General features: G+C 42.3%; 1 protein-coding gene across 2 annotated transcripts in view; it reads right to left on the bottom strand.

Annotated features, from left to right (window-relative positions):
* Positions 1-1,887: 1,887 nt before the first annotated feature.
* kdm5a (lysine (K)-specific demethylase 5A) overlaps positions 1,888-15,168 on the bottom strand; it is a 17,020-nt gene continuing 3,739 nt past the window's right edge. The window contains exons 5-28 of one of the 2 annotated variants that reach the window (XM_040142195.1): positions 14,742-14,927; positions 14,117-14,195; positions 13,915-14,006; positions 13,645-13,803; positions 13,236-13,355; positions 12,902-13,060; positions 12,430-12,611; positions 12,033-12,195; positions 11,816-11,935; positions 11,519-11,713; positions 11,169-11,350; positions 10,877-11,001; positions 10,621-10,771; positions 10,345-10,462; positions 9,935-10,111; positions 9,659-9,837; positions 9,150-9,468; positions 8,368-8,928; positions 8,067-8,225; positions 7,376-7,504; positions 7,112-7,259; positions 6,591-6,811; positions 5,880-6,353; positions 1,888-2,881 (exon numbers count right to left, since the gene is read on the bottom strand). In XM_040142195.1, coding sequence (XP_039998129.1) covers positions 2,543-2,881; positions 5,880-6,353; positions 6,591-6,811; positions 7,112-7,259; positions 7,376-7,504; positions 8,067-8,225; positions 8,368-8,928; positions 9,150-9,468; positions 9,659-9,837; positions 9,935-10,111; positions 10,345-10,462; positions 10,621-10,771; positions 10,877-11,001; positions 11,169-11,350; positions 11,519-11,713; positions 11,816-11,935; positions 12,033-12,195; positions 12,430-12,611; positions 12,902-13,060; positions 13,236-13,355; positions 13,645-13,803; positions 13,915-14,006; positions 14,117-14,195; positions 14,742-14,927 — 4,737 coding nt within the window. In that variant the 3' untranslated portion in view covers positions 1,888-2,542. Of the gene's footprint in view, positions 2,882-5,879; positions 6,354-6,590; positions 6,812-7,111; positions 7,260-7,375; positions 7,505-8,066; positions 8,226-8,367; positions 8,929-9,149; positions 9,469-9,658; positions 9,838-9,934; positions 10,112-10,344; positions 10,466-10,620; positions 10,772-10,876; positions 11,002-11,168; positions 11,351-11,518; positions 11,714-11,815; positions 11,936-12,032; positions 12,196-12,429; positions 12,612-12,901; positions 13,061-13,235; positions 13,356-13,644; positions 13,804-13,914; positions 14,007-14,116; positions 14,196-14,741; positions 14,928-15,168 lie in introns of both variants that reach the window. The other variant, XM_040142186.1, reaches the window with a different exon arrangement.

Raw genomic sequence — 15,168 nt, 5'->3', positions numbered from 1 at the left:
TGTCTACATTAGGAATTGCAGCTGTTTTAGATAAATACAACGCAATCGTTGTGAGTTAAATAAAACAAATACAGTAATCAAATTATTAAAAGAAATGACTTCCATGAACATAAAACACTGAAAACTGTCCTGGAAATCTATTTGACAAATTGCTGACTTACCTTTCATTGCAGTGTTATGTATAACTCTCGTCTCAAAGCTGACCTGTCTAGGGAGATTTATCTGTTAAAATGCTCAAGTTTTAGTATTTAACATGACTGAAGAGAGGGGCGGGGGTTTGTAATGCTAAACTTAGGCCAGCCTCCACTTTCTCTCCCTGTGTGTGCCCCCCTCAGAGCAAAGTGCATCATCTACCATCACTCTGTGGTTAAAGTAAGGTGCAACATAAGAATCCACTAGGATCACATTGAAACGGTTAGTGTTTTGTGTCAAGTTTCACCTGCAGTGGACCACCTCTGCTGAAGACACTGTATAATAAAAAACATGATCCTGTATACCAATATGTGCTTTACGGAAATCCCTGCAAAAAGCATACAAAGAATAAAATTAAAATAAAGCATCCTTATAGTAAGGTTTATATGTTAGGTTTCATGCATTCCCCCCTTTTAAAGCAATACATCCAAGTTTCATTACTTTTTTTAATGTCCTTGTTGAAATCTATTAGGTAATCTAAGAGAAAATCACTGGGGATGCGCACAGTAGAGATGGGTCAGGCTTTAGTACACACTGACAAATCCTCCATCCTTGTGAAAGGATAAACTGTAGTCATGCTGAAGTCTGACAGAGAAACACATCTCCATCATTTGATGGTGATTAGATTACAGTCGTAAATTCCATCCAGTGCATCAGGCCAGAGAGTCGACAAAACAAACAGCAGGTGGTGAAGATGTAATTGTAAACGATAACAGGGCAGAAGTTATCCAATCCATTTTGTATCATTACAGTTAATTTTGCTGATGCATTGCAGTGCCTTGTGACCACACATTTCCAACTCTTATCTTCAATGACAGAGGTGAGCGACTCAGATGGAGGCTAAAGCAGCTGAGGTCAGTTCACACCGGATTTGACTCAGCTGAGTTAGGAGTGGAGATTGGCACAGACCACCTGCTCCATAACTATAAAATCCTCCCCTCCCCTTTCTTGTGCCAATATCCATGTTTCCCCAACAGAAATATATTTATATGTAAATCCTATAAAATTGCTAACCCTTTTTCCACCTAGAGAATTGATGTTGAAAGAATCTCAAAATGAAAAAAAAAAAAAAAAAAAAAATCAGAAAAAGAGTTGACGTTAATGTTAAAAACAAGATAACCTATCAATAAATGCAAAAAGTTTGTTCAAAAAAGGCAGACATTCTTGCTTACGACTAAGGGAAAATAATATGCAAGTCTTCATAGAGGCTCCACAACATGCAACCACATCTTTCCTTTAATGGAGCTAATGAGTAACACAGGAGGAAATGTGAAGCTTAACTTGCAACTTGAAAATCAATCAGCCTCCCAATAACATGGCCGTAAGTCACAGTTGAGCCCCTGAGGATGATTTGTGAGTCAAGTTCTGATTCTTCAGCCAAGTGAAGGACACTAAAGCCAATATTTTAATATACTCCCTATTACTTGTTTTCAGTTTTGTGTTTGATGGGTCCCTAATATTGTACTTTATAAAATTTTACTTTGGCTAAGTTTTGTCTGCAAGAGTTTTTGTTGTTCTGTTCTCTTTCCATGTCCTATGTAAGACAAACCAAAAGAATATGCCTTTTTTTTTAACTGTGTTAACATTTAAATTAAAAAAATAGAAAGAAAAAAACTCAATCAAAAAAGTAAATTAACACAAAAAATCATCACAATTATCAATCATTTGACTAGGAATAGTTTATTAAAGGTGAGAAAACAAAAAAAAAAAAGCCACAAGCCATTTGTTTAATTGCTTAAAAGCTATGTACATTATAAATAATTCCACTACATTACAACCATTTCTTGTTCCTAGTCTGGAGTCCTAAATATTGAGATGTTACTGTTTGAAGGGCCAGGCAGAGGGCAGAGAGGAGCGGTTCAGGATGTCCAGTAAAACACGACTGGGAACATATTTGTTTATTTGCCCGTTTGCACTGAATACCGCTGAAGTAAGTGCGTGTTTGTTTGACTGGAAGTTAAGCGTACCAATGACTTGTTATTGTTGAGAAGTAGGGCCAGGAAGTAGCTGGTGAATGGTTCTAGACCTAAAACTGTTGTAGGAGGACTAAGTCTTGTCTGTGCATTAACAACCTTTTCAGCACATTTCTCAGAGAGAACATGTCATTGCTGGAGCCAAACAGTGATGCAAATTGTCTTTTTTTCTTGTGCTCTGTAATCCAGGCAGGTACAGAAATGCCCCAAGCTTGTCCCGCTTCTACTACGCTTTTTCATATAGTTATTCTCTCTATTAGATGCTGTACAGTCTTACAGGTTGAGAGGGTCAAATGCTAGCCTGGGTACTGTCTTTGTGTTATGCTCATTGTGTGAGGTACAAAATTCAAACTCAGTACTAGGCCATTGTTTCAGTGCTAACTGCCCTGCTGAGGCTCTTGCTGCTGCTGCTTCTGCTGCTGATGTGAAGTTGTTGGGTTTAGATGAGAGGCAGAGGAAATATGAGACCATGAGGCCACAACAGACGAGGGCAGACTCTGCACGCTGCCGCTGCACATCGACGTCGCCAGCACTACCACACTCTCCTCCGCCACCTCCTCCACGGTCATCCCCCCGCCTCCCCTGCTCGCCCCAGTGGTCTTCCGGGAGCAGTCCACACAGATATAGTCTTCGTTCTCGGCCATTTCACATGACACGCCCACGCACACCTGGTGGAACCACTCGTCGCAGCCACCGTCACACTGCACCCAGTCCACCTGAAAATACACACAGAGACAAATACAGACATTTGAGTGAGAACTGAGACGGGCAACAAAAGAAAAACATTACTGAAAACATGGTTGTAGGCCTCCGCCAGCCGTTCAAGTTGCAGTTTACATCCATGTCTGTCCAAATCATAATATATGTAGTGAATACTCTGAAGGAATTTAAAAGGTATTAAGTGTATGTTGTCGTAATTAGCGTATGACTTCTTCAGTTATGTCAAAAAAATAGTTTTGTGAGGTCACAATGATCTTTAATCACCAAAATCTAATCAGTTCATCTTTTTTGTCCATGTGAACGTTTGTGCCAAATTTGAATAAATTCCCTCAAAGTGTTCCCAAGATGGGACGACTCACAGACAGATGGACAACCGACAGATAGCTGTCGCCGGCACAACATACAAGTGGCAGTGGCTTGTCAAGCAAAACACTAAATTCTAGAAAAACATCATTCATGAATAATTTTTAACAGAACGTGTCAAAGCTGTAAGTCAGCCATTGTTTGATTGATCTAATGTACTGGAGTACAGAGCCAAAACAAAACTGTACACTTGACCAACTGTTACACAACTGTCAGCTAATTTACTTGCAGTGCAAAACATGGAGATAATGTACTTTACTGTACTTACTAAATAAGTGTACTTCATTAGAGACTAAGTGTCACGTATTTTGTACACATAGTGTACGAAGAACAGCCAAGTTTAACAAAATGATCAATCAATTAGTAAATATGGTTACAAGTGCTGTGCTATCTACAGCAACACAATACATTTCATACATGAGACCCTGATAGATTATATGTCATTTTTAATACATAGGTGCATCCTTTTATGCGTTTTTCTATGAAAGGGATCCTGTTAAAAATTGACCTCTTTCAGAAATTTTCATCAAAATTTGGCCTTGGCACAGGTATGTGCACTACTGAGTGCCATTTTAGTTTTTTATATTGTCAGTTACACCTGTGCTTTCCTGCTATGACATGCCAAGATGTCTGCTGTGAACAAGGTCTATTGCAGGGGCTTGGGCTCCATCCCAGCATGCACTCGGCTAGGGGTAGGGTACACCCTGAACAGGTCACCAGACAAATTAAAAAATAATAATAAAAAAAATCTTTGGACACAGAAAGCACGTGCAAACTCAGCAATTTATTTAAAAAACAACCACACAGCTGACCAGATCAGAGTTGAATTTGCGTCCTGGATTGAATTATTGCATCTAAATTCTCAGTTCTTTAAAAGGAAGACTGATTGTGAGAAGGAAATGGCTGAGGAAACATCCTAATCTCAGTAGCACCATACAACCGTTAATCATCCCAGTTTCCTAGTTTGGAGCAGCACCTTCATAATTTCATTATTTTTACTTCACCCCAGAGCTGCAAGCCTACCAGTTCCTTAGATCTGATTGGCTGCCCTGTGGACGCAAAGGGGAAGGAGACTGGCCACTGGTTAACTTGGTGGAGACTCTTTAGTGGTGTCTCAAAAAAAGAACCACATCGGTGTGTCCTGTTAATACGTTATGTGTAACTCTCTTTAAGGTGTTCCAGTGCTGTTATCAGCTGTTGATATTCAATAAAGTTCCATGATGTTCATCTTGAGAAGTGTTTGTTATTAACTCTGTACTCAGCAAAAAAAAAACCCTTGTCATTCACTGGGAGACACCTGGGTGTTTACAGTTTCAAGGACCTGTAAACTTGCTCTGATCAAAGCATAAACCAGCATTTACGACCTCTACAAGTGTCAGGGATGTTACTCAGGGTCAAGAGTTGTCCAACCGATAATCTAATCCGCCAACATCATGGTCTTCTTACAGCATAGCAAAGTCCAAAAATAGCTACATTTTCACACAGCATCATGGCTGATTTCCATGAGGTCATTCTGCACGTAAAGAGAGTTCACACCGCAGACAAATTTGTGAGCATTGACAAAGTCCACAACAAGCCTTAGCAACATGATGGGACTGTTGGTGAGAGCAGTGCTCAAAACTAACAACTGAACAGACATTTTATGACAGAAAAGGTACAGAAAATGGATGATGCACTTGAAAAACTTTTAATTTTTTTCTTTCCACAGCCTATAGTAAAAGCAGCAGGGATTATCAAATATGTTATTAGGCATCTGAATTTAAGAGAGTGAACTTGTTTGGATACACATCTAATTGTTGCATTTTGAACTAGAGACATCTCAACCTACTACAGGCCTTTTGATCTCCAAATTTTAATACATGAAGCTGTGTAATATCTTACATAGCCGATAAGATATATTATTAATCATATTTTATATGGCTTTTCACAATACATGAACATTGAGAATTAAAATAAGATGAAACAATTAATCAATTACTTAATTACTCGAGCGACAGAATATTTCGTTGACAACTATTTTAACAGTCAATTAATTGTTTATGTGAAAAAAAATGACAAAGATTCTCTGGTTCCAGCTTCTCCAGTGTAGGATTCACTGTTTTTTAAAGTGAATGTCTTTGGGTTTTAGACAGAGAAAATAAGTCATTTGAAGATGTCACCTCTGGGCTTTGGGAAACTGCGCTGGGCATTTTTCACTATTTTCTAACATTTTGCAGATCAAATGATTAATCAAGAAAATAATTGTCAGATTCCTCAAAAATCTAAAAAATGATAAGCTGCAGCAGTTCTTGACTCAAAGGGACATAAATGAATATAACCTTTTAGAATGTACTTTTGAATAATCTAGTAAAAATTCTCTTTTAAAGCAGAGTTTTAAGAAGGTGCACAGTCACATGGTCACCTGTGACCTCTGTTAATTGCTAAACCATCGCTGTGTCTATCAATCATCTATGATTCACCCCTTGTGCTTCTTTTACTGCAACACAACCTCCTAGCAACACAGGTCTTGATCTGAAGTGCTGAAACTCAGGCTTATATTAGCAGGAAAAAGACAAATTTCATTACCAGATCATAATACTCAGAAAATATTTTTTTCATTAAAACTGTGGAGGCCGATGACCGACTCCTCACCTTATCTTTACAGGGTCTCTGGCAGTTCTTGGCTGCACACACAGCGTTCTCATCATTGGAGTCCTCAGCTCCAGACCAGTCATACTTGGAGGGAATATCGAGGATCTTCTTCTCTTTCCTCTTCTCCAGTCCCTCCCTGATTGCCTCTGCCTTAGCGGCTGCCTTCTCCTTCCTCTTCCTTTCCTTCTCCTCCTTGGCTAAGCGTTTGGCTAGCTGCTTCATCTCCCGGTTCTTATCAAGGTTTAGTTTGAGTTTCTTCTTCTTGGGTTTCCCACCCAGGCTGAGCTCTAGTCCGACCCTTTTCAGTTCTTTGGACTTGGCTGGTCGCATTTCTCCCATTGCTGAGGCTCCACCAGCGGCTGCGGCAGCTATCAGCATGTGGTGGTGCTCGGCTCTTTCCAGCTTCCGTTTCCTCTTCTTCTCTGAATCTTTAAGTTTGATTTTCAGGGGCTTCTCCATCAGAGAATCGTCAGGCTGTAGAAAATACAAGGATGATGAAGTGAGAATAACTATTTCTCTCTATAATTCTGTATTTCTTGCATTCATGATTTTCCTTCATTTGACCTGCATCTATGTATCAATTTACAAATCTCTTCACCAGAACCAACCAGAACAAATGACTCAAACATAATCCCTATATTCAGTCACTATCCAACATTTACCATGGGATCCAGCTGTGCAATCAGATTGCGTAATAAATGACCGCCCTACCTCCATGACCTGCAGGAATCTCTCCTCGGAGGGGGGGTGTGTGGCCTGCAGGATCCTCCAGATGTGCTGGGTCTCATCCAGGGACACCTCCAGCAGGTCTCCCAGCATCATCAACTCCTCCAGCTGGGCCTTGGCCTGCAAGGACAGCTCAAGCACTGGCGGCTCCAGGCTGCGAGGGACGAGAGGTGTCTTCCTGGGCTGCTTTCTGGGTGTGCCTAGGTCTGAAATATAAATATTTTGAGTATTAGATGAGGAAGGCACTTATTTCAGAGGAAATCAGGAACACAGAAACAAAAACTGGAATTTCTTATTTCTCAGGAGTGTAATTAAGCTTGTGTACTGAAAACACAAGTGGTCAAATACTATCTAGCCTTCAATTATTTGAGCTTGAATGGTCGGCAGAAGAAAAGATCATTTAAAAAAAAGGAAAAAAAAAAAAAAGAAGTGAAAGGTATGCAAAGTCTACCAAGCAAATAAAGTGATACGGATGGCAAAAATGTAATAAGTAAATGTGGCCTCACTTTGCACACAGGATTTGGAGGCTGAGGAGTATGCGTGCTCTGCGCAGAAAGAAGGTGTGGCAGCCGGCCACATGTGACTGACCACCTCCTCAGATTTAACAGGAATCTCCTCATCACAGAACAGGTAGGGCTTCACCTCACCTGGGTCCTAAAACAAAACAGACACACAGAGAGGAAGGAATTAGAACAAAAAAAAATCCTGCACGCTAGTATGGGTTTTGAACAATATCACTCAGTAAAAACAGGCCTTAGCTGATCACTTACCTTTATATCATAACCGTAGGTCTCCCTGATATCCTCATCTGAGTCTGTCTCTTCGTCATCGTAGTCTACAGACTGGCGAGGTGATGCGGCTCTGCTGAAACCTGACTGCTGAAAAGTCTGGATGTGGCCCTGGGGAGGGAAAAAAAACACACACACACACACACACACACACACACACACACACACACACACACACACACACACACACACACACACACACACACACCGTCACAGCATCTCTAATGTATTGTATACTAAATGGGACATTTTGCCACAAATATATCTGGGAATAAATGCCTTTTAAAACTTCACTTTACTTCTTTAAAATAACAAAAGACTGTTCTCCTGCTCAGAGTTCTCAACAGCATTTAATGAATACCTAAAATAGCATCTATGCTGTCTTGTCTTTTTCTAAAAAGCATGATTCTGTATAAAAAAGTAAAATGTTTTGCCTGATGCCTTCAGAAGAGGCAAAATTAAATAATCCGTTGCCAACAAATTTATATACTGTGGACTGATAGCTGTTATTCCCTACATTTCTTCTTTTGGTCTTCCATGTTTAAATATTAGTGCCCTCTTCTGGTGCATTCCTTATTTACATCCAAAGCCCCAGTAGAAGCCATAAATGCTACATTACACTACCTACAGAAATTCAAACAATTTAATTCATTGAATCTTTTAAATTCACTACCTGCAAGTCAGGGTTGGCAGCAGCTTTCTGAAGCTCAGCATTGATGATCTTCTCAGTTTTCTCCCTTGCAGCTTGCTCCACCATGCGCTGGCTAAGCACAGACAACTTTGCCAGGGCTGAGGACAACTCCTCGGTGGCCAGGGCTTGACGTGCTCGGTCCTGGTAGGACAGTTAGACCAGTGCAAGGATGGGTATTTAGTAGAACTCAAAAGAAAAACATTGAAAATGAAGTGTTCTAAATAAGGCTGGTGATGGTTGTAACCTGAGAAGCTATAAACAGTAATGTCATTTCTATGCATACCTGCCAGCTCATTGCCCTCTCTGTCAAACACTGGAGAGCCTCTCCTTCTGGCAGACGCACCGGCAGCTTCTGCAGCGACACCAGCAGCGATAGAATGGTCTCTAGTCTCGGCCTCCTTGACCGCTGACACAGGGGACATAGGAATTTGGAGTCTTTGCTGTTACTCTGCCAACCCACACCGACTTTCCTTTGAGATCCCGTCTTAGGCAGAGGCACGCACGCTCCGTGGAACCAGTCCTTACAAAGCTCGCACTGCAACATGAAGCCGCTGGCCGTCTTTCGACACAGGCAGAACTTGACCTCCTCAATGCGATCGGCCATGGCCATCTTGGCTAAGTTGGCAGCGCGGAGTGAGTGGATGGCCTCCACTTCTTTCTGTTCTTTGGCTTTGAAGGCTGCTACAACAGTGGAAGGGTCTCGCACCTCCTCGAGGCTCTCATCTAGGTCGCTGAGGGTGTCGGGGTCGAAGCCTCCTCTCTCCTTCTCCATGAGCTCCTTGACACGCTTCCGTTTACTTTTACTGTTACCATAGACCCCAATGTCCACACGAGGACTGAGAACCTAAGAGACACAAAAGATAACAACAACTTTACATTCTGCTTCAAGTACGCGTTATTACACTTTATGCGTACATGGATTTACTACCCAGCTTTGATGTTAAAGTAAAAATCTTTTATCTGGAGATTCCACTATATTTTTTATTTTATATATTTGCATTTAATTTTTACCATCACAGCCCAATAAATCAACAACTACTCTATCCTTTACTTGTGATGGCCCACCTGGAGCAGTGTGTATGTCGAGTTCTTCTTGAGGAAGGTGCGAGCAGTCCTCTCCCTCCAGGCTCGGGCTGCGGCCACCTGAGACTCTACCTGGGCAAGCGGATCTAGCCGGACAGGGATGGAGCGACCCCTGGCCAGCAGACTCTCCAGCTGCTCCAGGTATGCATAGCTGCTGCCACTCTGGATGGCCTCTACCTTGGAAGTCCACTCCTTGGCTTTCTGTAGGGCCTCTCGGAGGGCCAAAATATTAGGCAGATATGCTGGGATGTTCCTAGCTTCCAGCACAATGCTCTCCAAGGTCACCATGCTGTGTCGAGGCCTGGGGTTATAGGAGGAGAGACAGGCATGGGGTGATCAAGCTTTTTGGTAAGGAGCACAGGTTGAGGTTTACATGCTTTCTGTCTCTAATATGGTTTATTAAATGATGAACAGCACTGTGGAAAAGTACAAACATCCTCATGAAGTCTTTGCAAATGTGTGTGTATTCATGTGTATGTGTGCAGCCTTACCTGGCCTGCAGGCAGGCACGAGCCTTATCCTCCCATCTCTCTGAGACAGTGAGGATCTCTTGCAGTTCGGCCATGGCCTTTTCCACAGCGTGGTGGGGAGCCAAACCTACCCCAGAGTCTATGAGCCTCTTCATAAGCTCCAGTGTGACCCCGTGGGGCTCAGCCAGGGTGACACGCACCTGGGATGGAGGAGGACGACAGCATGTTACATGAGGCTACAACTACAGTAACTCATTTAAACCCCACAAACAGGTTGTGGCTCTTATTAGGGCCTACCTCATCGAGCCAGCGGGCCTGCTGGAGCTCTTGTTTCAGTCTTGGAAGCTCAGGCAGCTCTACATCCAGGCCGCTGCCCAGGTCCAACAGCGCCTGCAGCTTGGAAGAATCAGGCATCTCGTCTGACAGCGCCGCCTGGGCTCGCTCATGGAAGTCCTCCACATTCTCCAGTAACTCCTGGAGACATGGGAGATAAAGATGGGGATTGGGGGCAAAAGAAAAGAGTGCAGTCAGATAGGACAGTATTGATGATGGAAGAAGGGGTTTTATAGGAGAAAAACAGGGGATAGTGAAGAGAATAATAATAACGAATGAGAAATGAAGGTGTGAGCCATATTTAATTTACAACATGGCTGAATTTGTCCATAACCGTGTGCTTGAGTAAGTGCGTAGGTATGCACGGGACTAACTTTGACTTGTCGGGCCTGGCTGATAATGCAGGGCAGCCTGTAGAGCTGATCCACAAAGGCCTTGAGCTCGTCCACTGTCAGTTTGGTACGGTTACGACTGCTCTCAGAACGCAGACGACTGCTGCGGACACACATGGAAAAAGAGTGATAATTTAGTTCAACTTTAAGCAGACAGAGTATTGATTTCCAAATGCGAAAAAAAATGTTTGTGTTTGCTGGTTTACCAGTAAATTTCTTTTCTGTTGAATTATAATAAGGGTTTGTATATCCACTGACCTGTGCCTTTGCTTTCGGGTGAGCAGCAGCTGGGCCACAGAGGAGCATGTCTCTGCCTCTTTGACCATTTCCCTGAGGCGTCGGAACAGAGAGTTCTCAGGATATTTTCTGTCCTCTGCATCCTCCAACAAAACCTTGAGCTCAATAAGATCTGAGACACACAAAAGAATCATGAAAATGCACAAAGACAAGCTACCATGAAAACATTTTTGTGCAACGTGTATGTATTTTGCAGTAATAATATAGTATATAAAACCTTTCTTGTTCTTCTGGTCCGCAGCCAAGGCCTCTGTGACCCTCTTTGCCCATGTGTCATAGGACTGAGCCCGGGTCTTGACCCCGTAAAGCATGGAGGGAAACTCCTCCAGATCATAGCGATACCTGAAATATATAATGCAGATAACTAGTTGATATGGTTGGTGAGGCCAAGTAAATGCTGAGTAGGGCACTGCTAGCCAATTTAAATACAAATAACTGACATTACTTACAGTTATTACTTTAATAGACATAACTGAACTGGTATTGTGCCCAAAAGTAAGACCTCTCACCGGAGACACTTGTTGCCCAGTGGACAGTCGCAGAGATCTGCTGCATGGTTTAGACAAACCAAACGATCAGGGCTGCAGGAACAGGTCAGTGCAGACAGGAAGCAGGTTGTCTTACACTTGTTGCACTGGCGTTCATCGTCAGGGACCAGCTCAAAAACCTCCTGTTCTGAGGACAGCACCCCCTGTAGTTATGGAAGAAAGAAAACTAATGAACATATGACACTGAGGCACAAGATAAGCACTAGTTACAACCATTGACAGTTATATCAAACTACAGATGAAACACAGGTTCAAAACCAGATTACCAGGAATTATCATTACCTATCTACAAATACAGAGATTCCTCTCACCATTTCTTGGACGGCCTGTCTGAGTTTTGTCTCTTCCTCCATCATATCTCCCATTTCCTTGAATACAGCAGCAGCCAGTTCCACATCAAGGGTCTCTGGATCAGCGGCCATCTTGCACAGCAGCTCCTCATGGGAGAAGACACAGTAGCGGTGGAGCCGTCGGTAGTGGGCCACACACTGACGACCCATAGGTAACTGAGGAAGACCATGAGTGAAAGATGAATACCCATGTTCAATTTAAAAAAAAAAAAAAAAAACGTTTTATTTATATTGAAGAGGAATTTACTTTTCCCTCACCCAGTCAGCGGTGCAGAAGTTAACAGCCTCTGCGAAGTTGTAGCCCTGGTTGAAGCCGCTGTGATAGGCCCTGGGGAAGGTCACCACAAACTCCCCTGCACACTGATTGGTCCTGTACACCTAAGGGAAGAAATACACGTGTGATTAATAAACAACATGGAACACACAACCAATATCTAATCAGATCAACTATCAAGCCAGGGCCCATGATACATACAGGGACGCCATGCTCCATGAGGACATTGGGATTCATGATGGTGACCAATTGATGGAGCAGGTCAGGCTGAGAGTCAAACAGCTCAGGAGCCAACTTCTTCATCACAGCCTCTAGCTGCTCTGCTGCAGAGGCCGGCACTCCGTACCAAGTCTTCGGTTCACCCCTGGAAAACACAGAAAGGAATAAATTAACATTAAAAGATATTTACCTGATGCTCTTATCCAAAATGACAAACAAGTTGAACAGAACAAGGACAGTTTCCATGAGCATAAATAATTCAATTATTTTAATTTTTCAATTGTTGGGAGTATTTTTTGCTTTCAATGGTGTATTTTTTATTTACATCAGTAATCATATATCAGAGCTGTAACAAAGTCTTGTGCGCCTTTTGTCTCACCAGTGCAAAAAGTTGATGGAGTAGCTCCAGTGGTCCTCGATGTGCCAGCAGAAAGAGGAGAAACACATGCCCACATAAAGCCAGGGTACCTTCATGCCTGAGATGTCCACATTGATGTGGGTGAGCACCGACTGCTCCAGCACTGGCATGTTGTTCAGATTCCAGCCTGAATTGGCATACTCCTGACAAGAGAGGAGAGTGCTTTATTTCACTTCAGGGCAAATGACCTTTTTGTACTTAATGTAGCGTCATTAAAAGAAGAAAATTTTAGAGGATCTATTAGATGGAATAAAATGACCCAGGTAATGTCTCTAGGACACAGGGGGAATCTCCAGTAAAAATATTTTATTGGTTATAAACCTCTGACAGAATATTTAAGAAAAAAATGAACTGGGCTTATAACAAAGCTCAACATAAAATGCAATTACAGATTCTAAATGTTTTGAAAAATACAATAAAACAATTTATTCACCTCTTCATCTCCCAGTAGCCTCCTTTTGCCGTCCCTGACAGGAAATCCACTGCCCACCTCTTTGGAGCTGATGTCAGCTCCGTACTCTACGATGACATCCTCCTCAATGCTGCTGACCAGGCGCCAGAACTCCTTCTCAACCAACTCTGTGGGGACCATCTGGGGGCGCAAAGTGGAACTAATGAAAGTCCCTGCCTTATCTTTTCACTGCAAAAGCCTTTGAGCAACACACTTAACTTCTACGTGTTAAGGCAGAATGTGGGACAGCAAGATGATAGGAGGACATCCATGAAACAGTGAGTGTATTCTAACTTAAAAATCAGATTTTACATACATGTACAGGCATGTTGAAATAGTCTGACTTGAAGTGGTCAGCCATCTCTCCAAAGCTCTGGAGAGTGTACTCTCTCACAGCCTGCTCAAAGCCAAATGCTTCCCTGGGCTTACTGCACTCCTGTGAAGGAAGATGGACAACATATTCATTACAGCAGGAATTTACAGTGATTGCAATAAGCACAAACAGGGTTAATTACACAATAGATACAAATTCGGATCACAGAACAAAAATATAACAATTCTTATCATTTGTTTATAATCCTTAAACTTGACGATGTGAAATAACAGCGGCGGGCCATCAAAAATGTTTTTTTTACATGTGCATTTTAACATGTGAGGATGTATCAATAAATATACCTCAACTTTCTTTTAGAATTTGAATTGGCCAGACATCCTTCAAGCATTACCTCAGCAACACACTTTGGGCACCGCCAGTCCCCCTTGGGCACTTCCTGCAGAGGCGGGATCAGGCAGAAGGTGTGGTAGCTGTCGTCGCAGCCATCGCACAGCAGGAGCCGGTCCTCCTCATCGCCGCGACCACACACAAGGCAGAGGTAGAGGTCAATCTGGGGGATCAGAGTCACAAAACACACAGGGATGGTCATTTTCAGAGTTGCATAAGATACAATGAACGTCAGCCATCAGGCAAATGTCAAATACACTGAATTGGTACTCACAAAGTTGACCTCAAGGGTCTCCTTGCGAGGTTTCATTTTGATGGCGAAGGCCTGCGCCTTGAGGTGACGCTGCTTCTTGTTGAATCCGTCATCTAAGTGAAAGTTGCCGATGTGAGAAAGGAAATACTCACAGTAACTCTGCTGATTTGTTGTTCTGTTCCTCCCATGTGTAAAAATACAGGTCAACAAAAATTATCCTTACCAGCTGACACAATCTCCAAGCCCACCATCTTGGGACTTGTGCTGAAGATTTTGAGGCCTTTTGGCTCCTTATTTTCTCTCTAGAGAAACACAGCAACAACAACAGCAGAGTGAAACAGAGTGATCCTGCAAAAAGGCCAAATGTTCAACGGTGTCTGGGGAGAATGCCTGCCACAGCTGGGAATCTCGACAGGGGCAGGGAGAGAGATGCTAAAGGCAGATTAGCCAATATTAAAAGGACTAAGCTTTTTTGGTGAAATGCCTGCTCTGACATAAGACGAATATGTGAAATATTTGCAAAAGGAATTACACTTTCTGTAGTGCAGTGGTTCTCAAAATTTTTCTGGCATGCGCCCCTTCAGAAGCCGAAAAAAGTTCACACCTCCTCCCATATAATTTTGACAAATATAATTTTGATAATGACAAGGGATACAACTAATAAAAAAGGACCTAAGTTGAATTTTAGTTAAATAAAGGTCAGCAAGACCTTGATAGCTTGATAGCATCAGCAATCCCCCCCCAGGCCCCGACCCCCCTTTTTGAGAACCACTCCTGTAGTGTGACCCAAACTCCTAGTCTAGCTGACAATTACCATATGCCTTGTCATTTTTTTTTTTTTGGTTTACCTCAGACTTAAGGCGCCTGGACCGTCTCTCAGGCAGAAGCCGCTCTTTGGTTTGCGTTGCATCACCCTCCCCATCTTTCTCCTTCTCCTCTTCCTCGTCTTGCTCCTCTTCCTCCGCCGCATCCTCGCCAACTCCCTCATCTACTTCCTCCCCATCATCTCCCTCATCGTATAGCCTCTGAATGCCCTAATTGAAGAAAGGAGTTGGATGAAAGGAAATTAGGTTTTGAAAAACAGGGGTATTATTATTCTTTTTATTGTTTTTATTATTATTATTATTATTATTATTATTATTATTATTATTATTATTTTTATTATCATTATTATTATTATTATTATTATATTTGTATTATTATTGGGCAGGTAGCTATTTGCAATAGGTTTGATTTGATCAGGCCAAGTTTGGTTGGTTTCCAACAGTATAAAGC

Source organism: Xiphias gladius, chromosome 2 (assembly GCF_016859285.1).
Source record: "Xiphias gladius isolate SHS-SW01 ecotype Sanya breed wild chromosome 2, ASM1685928v1, whole genome shotgun sequence".
NCBI lineage: Eukaryota > Metazoa > Chordata > Actinopteri > Istiophoriformes > Xiphiidae > Xiphias > Xiphias gladius.
Note: the sequence above shows the minus strand (reverse complement) of the source record. Positions and strands in the feature narration are given on the sequence as shown.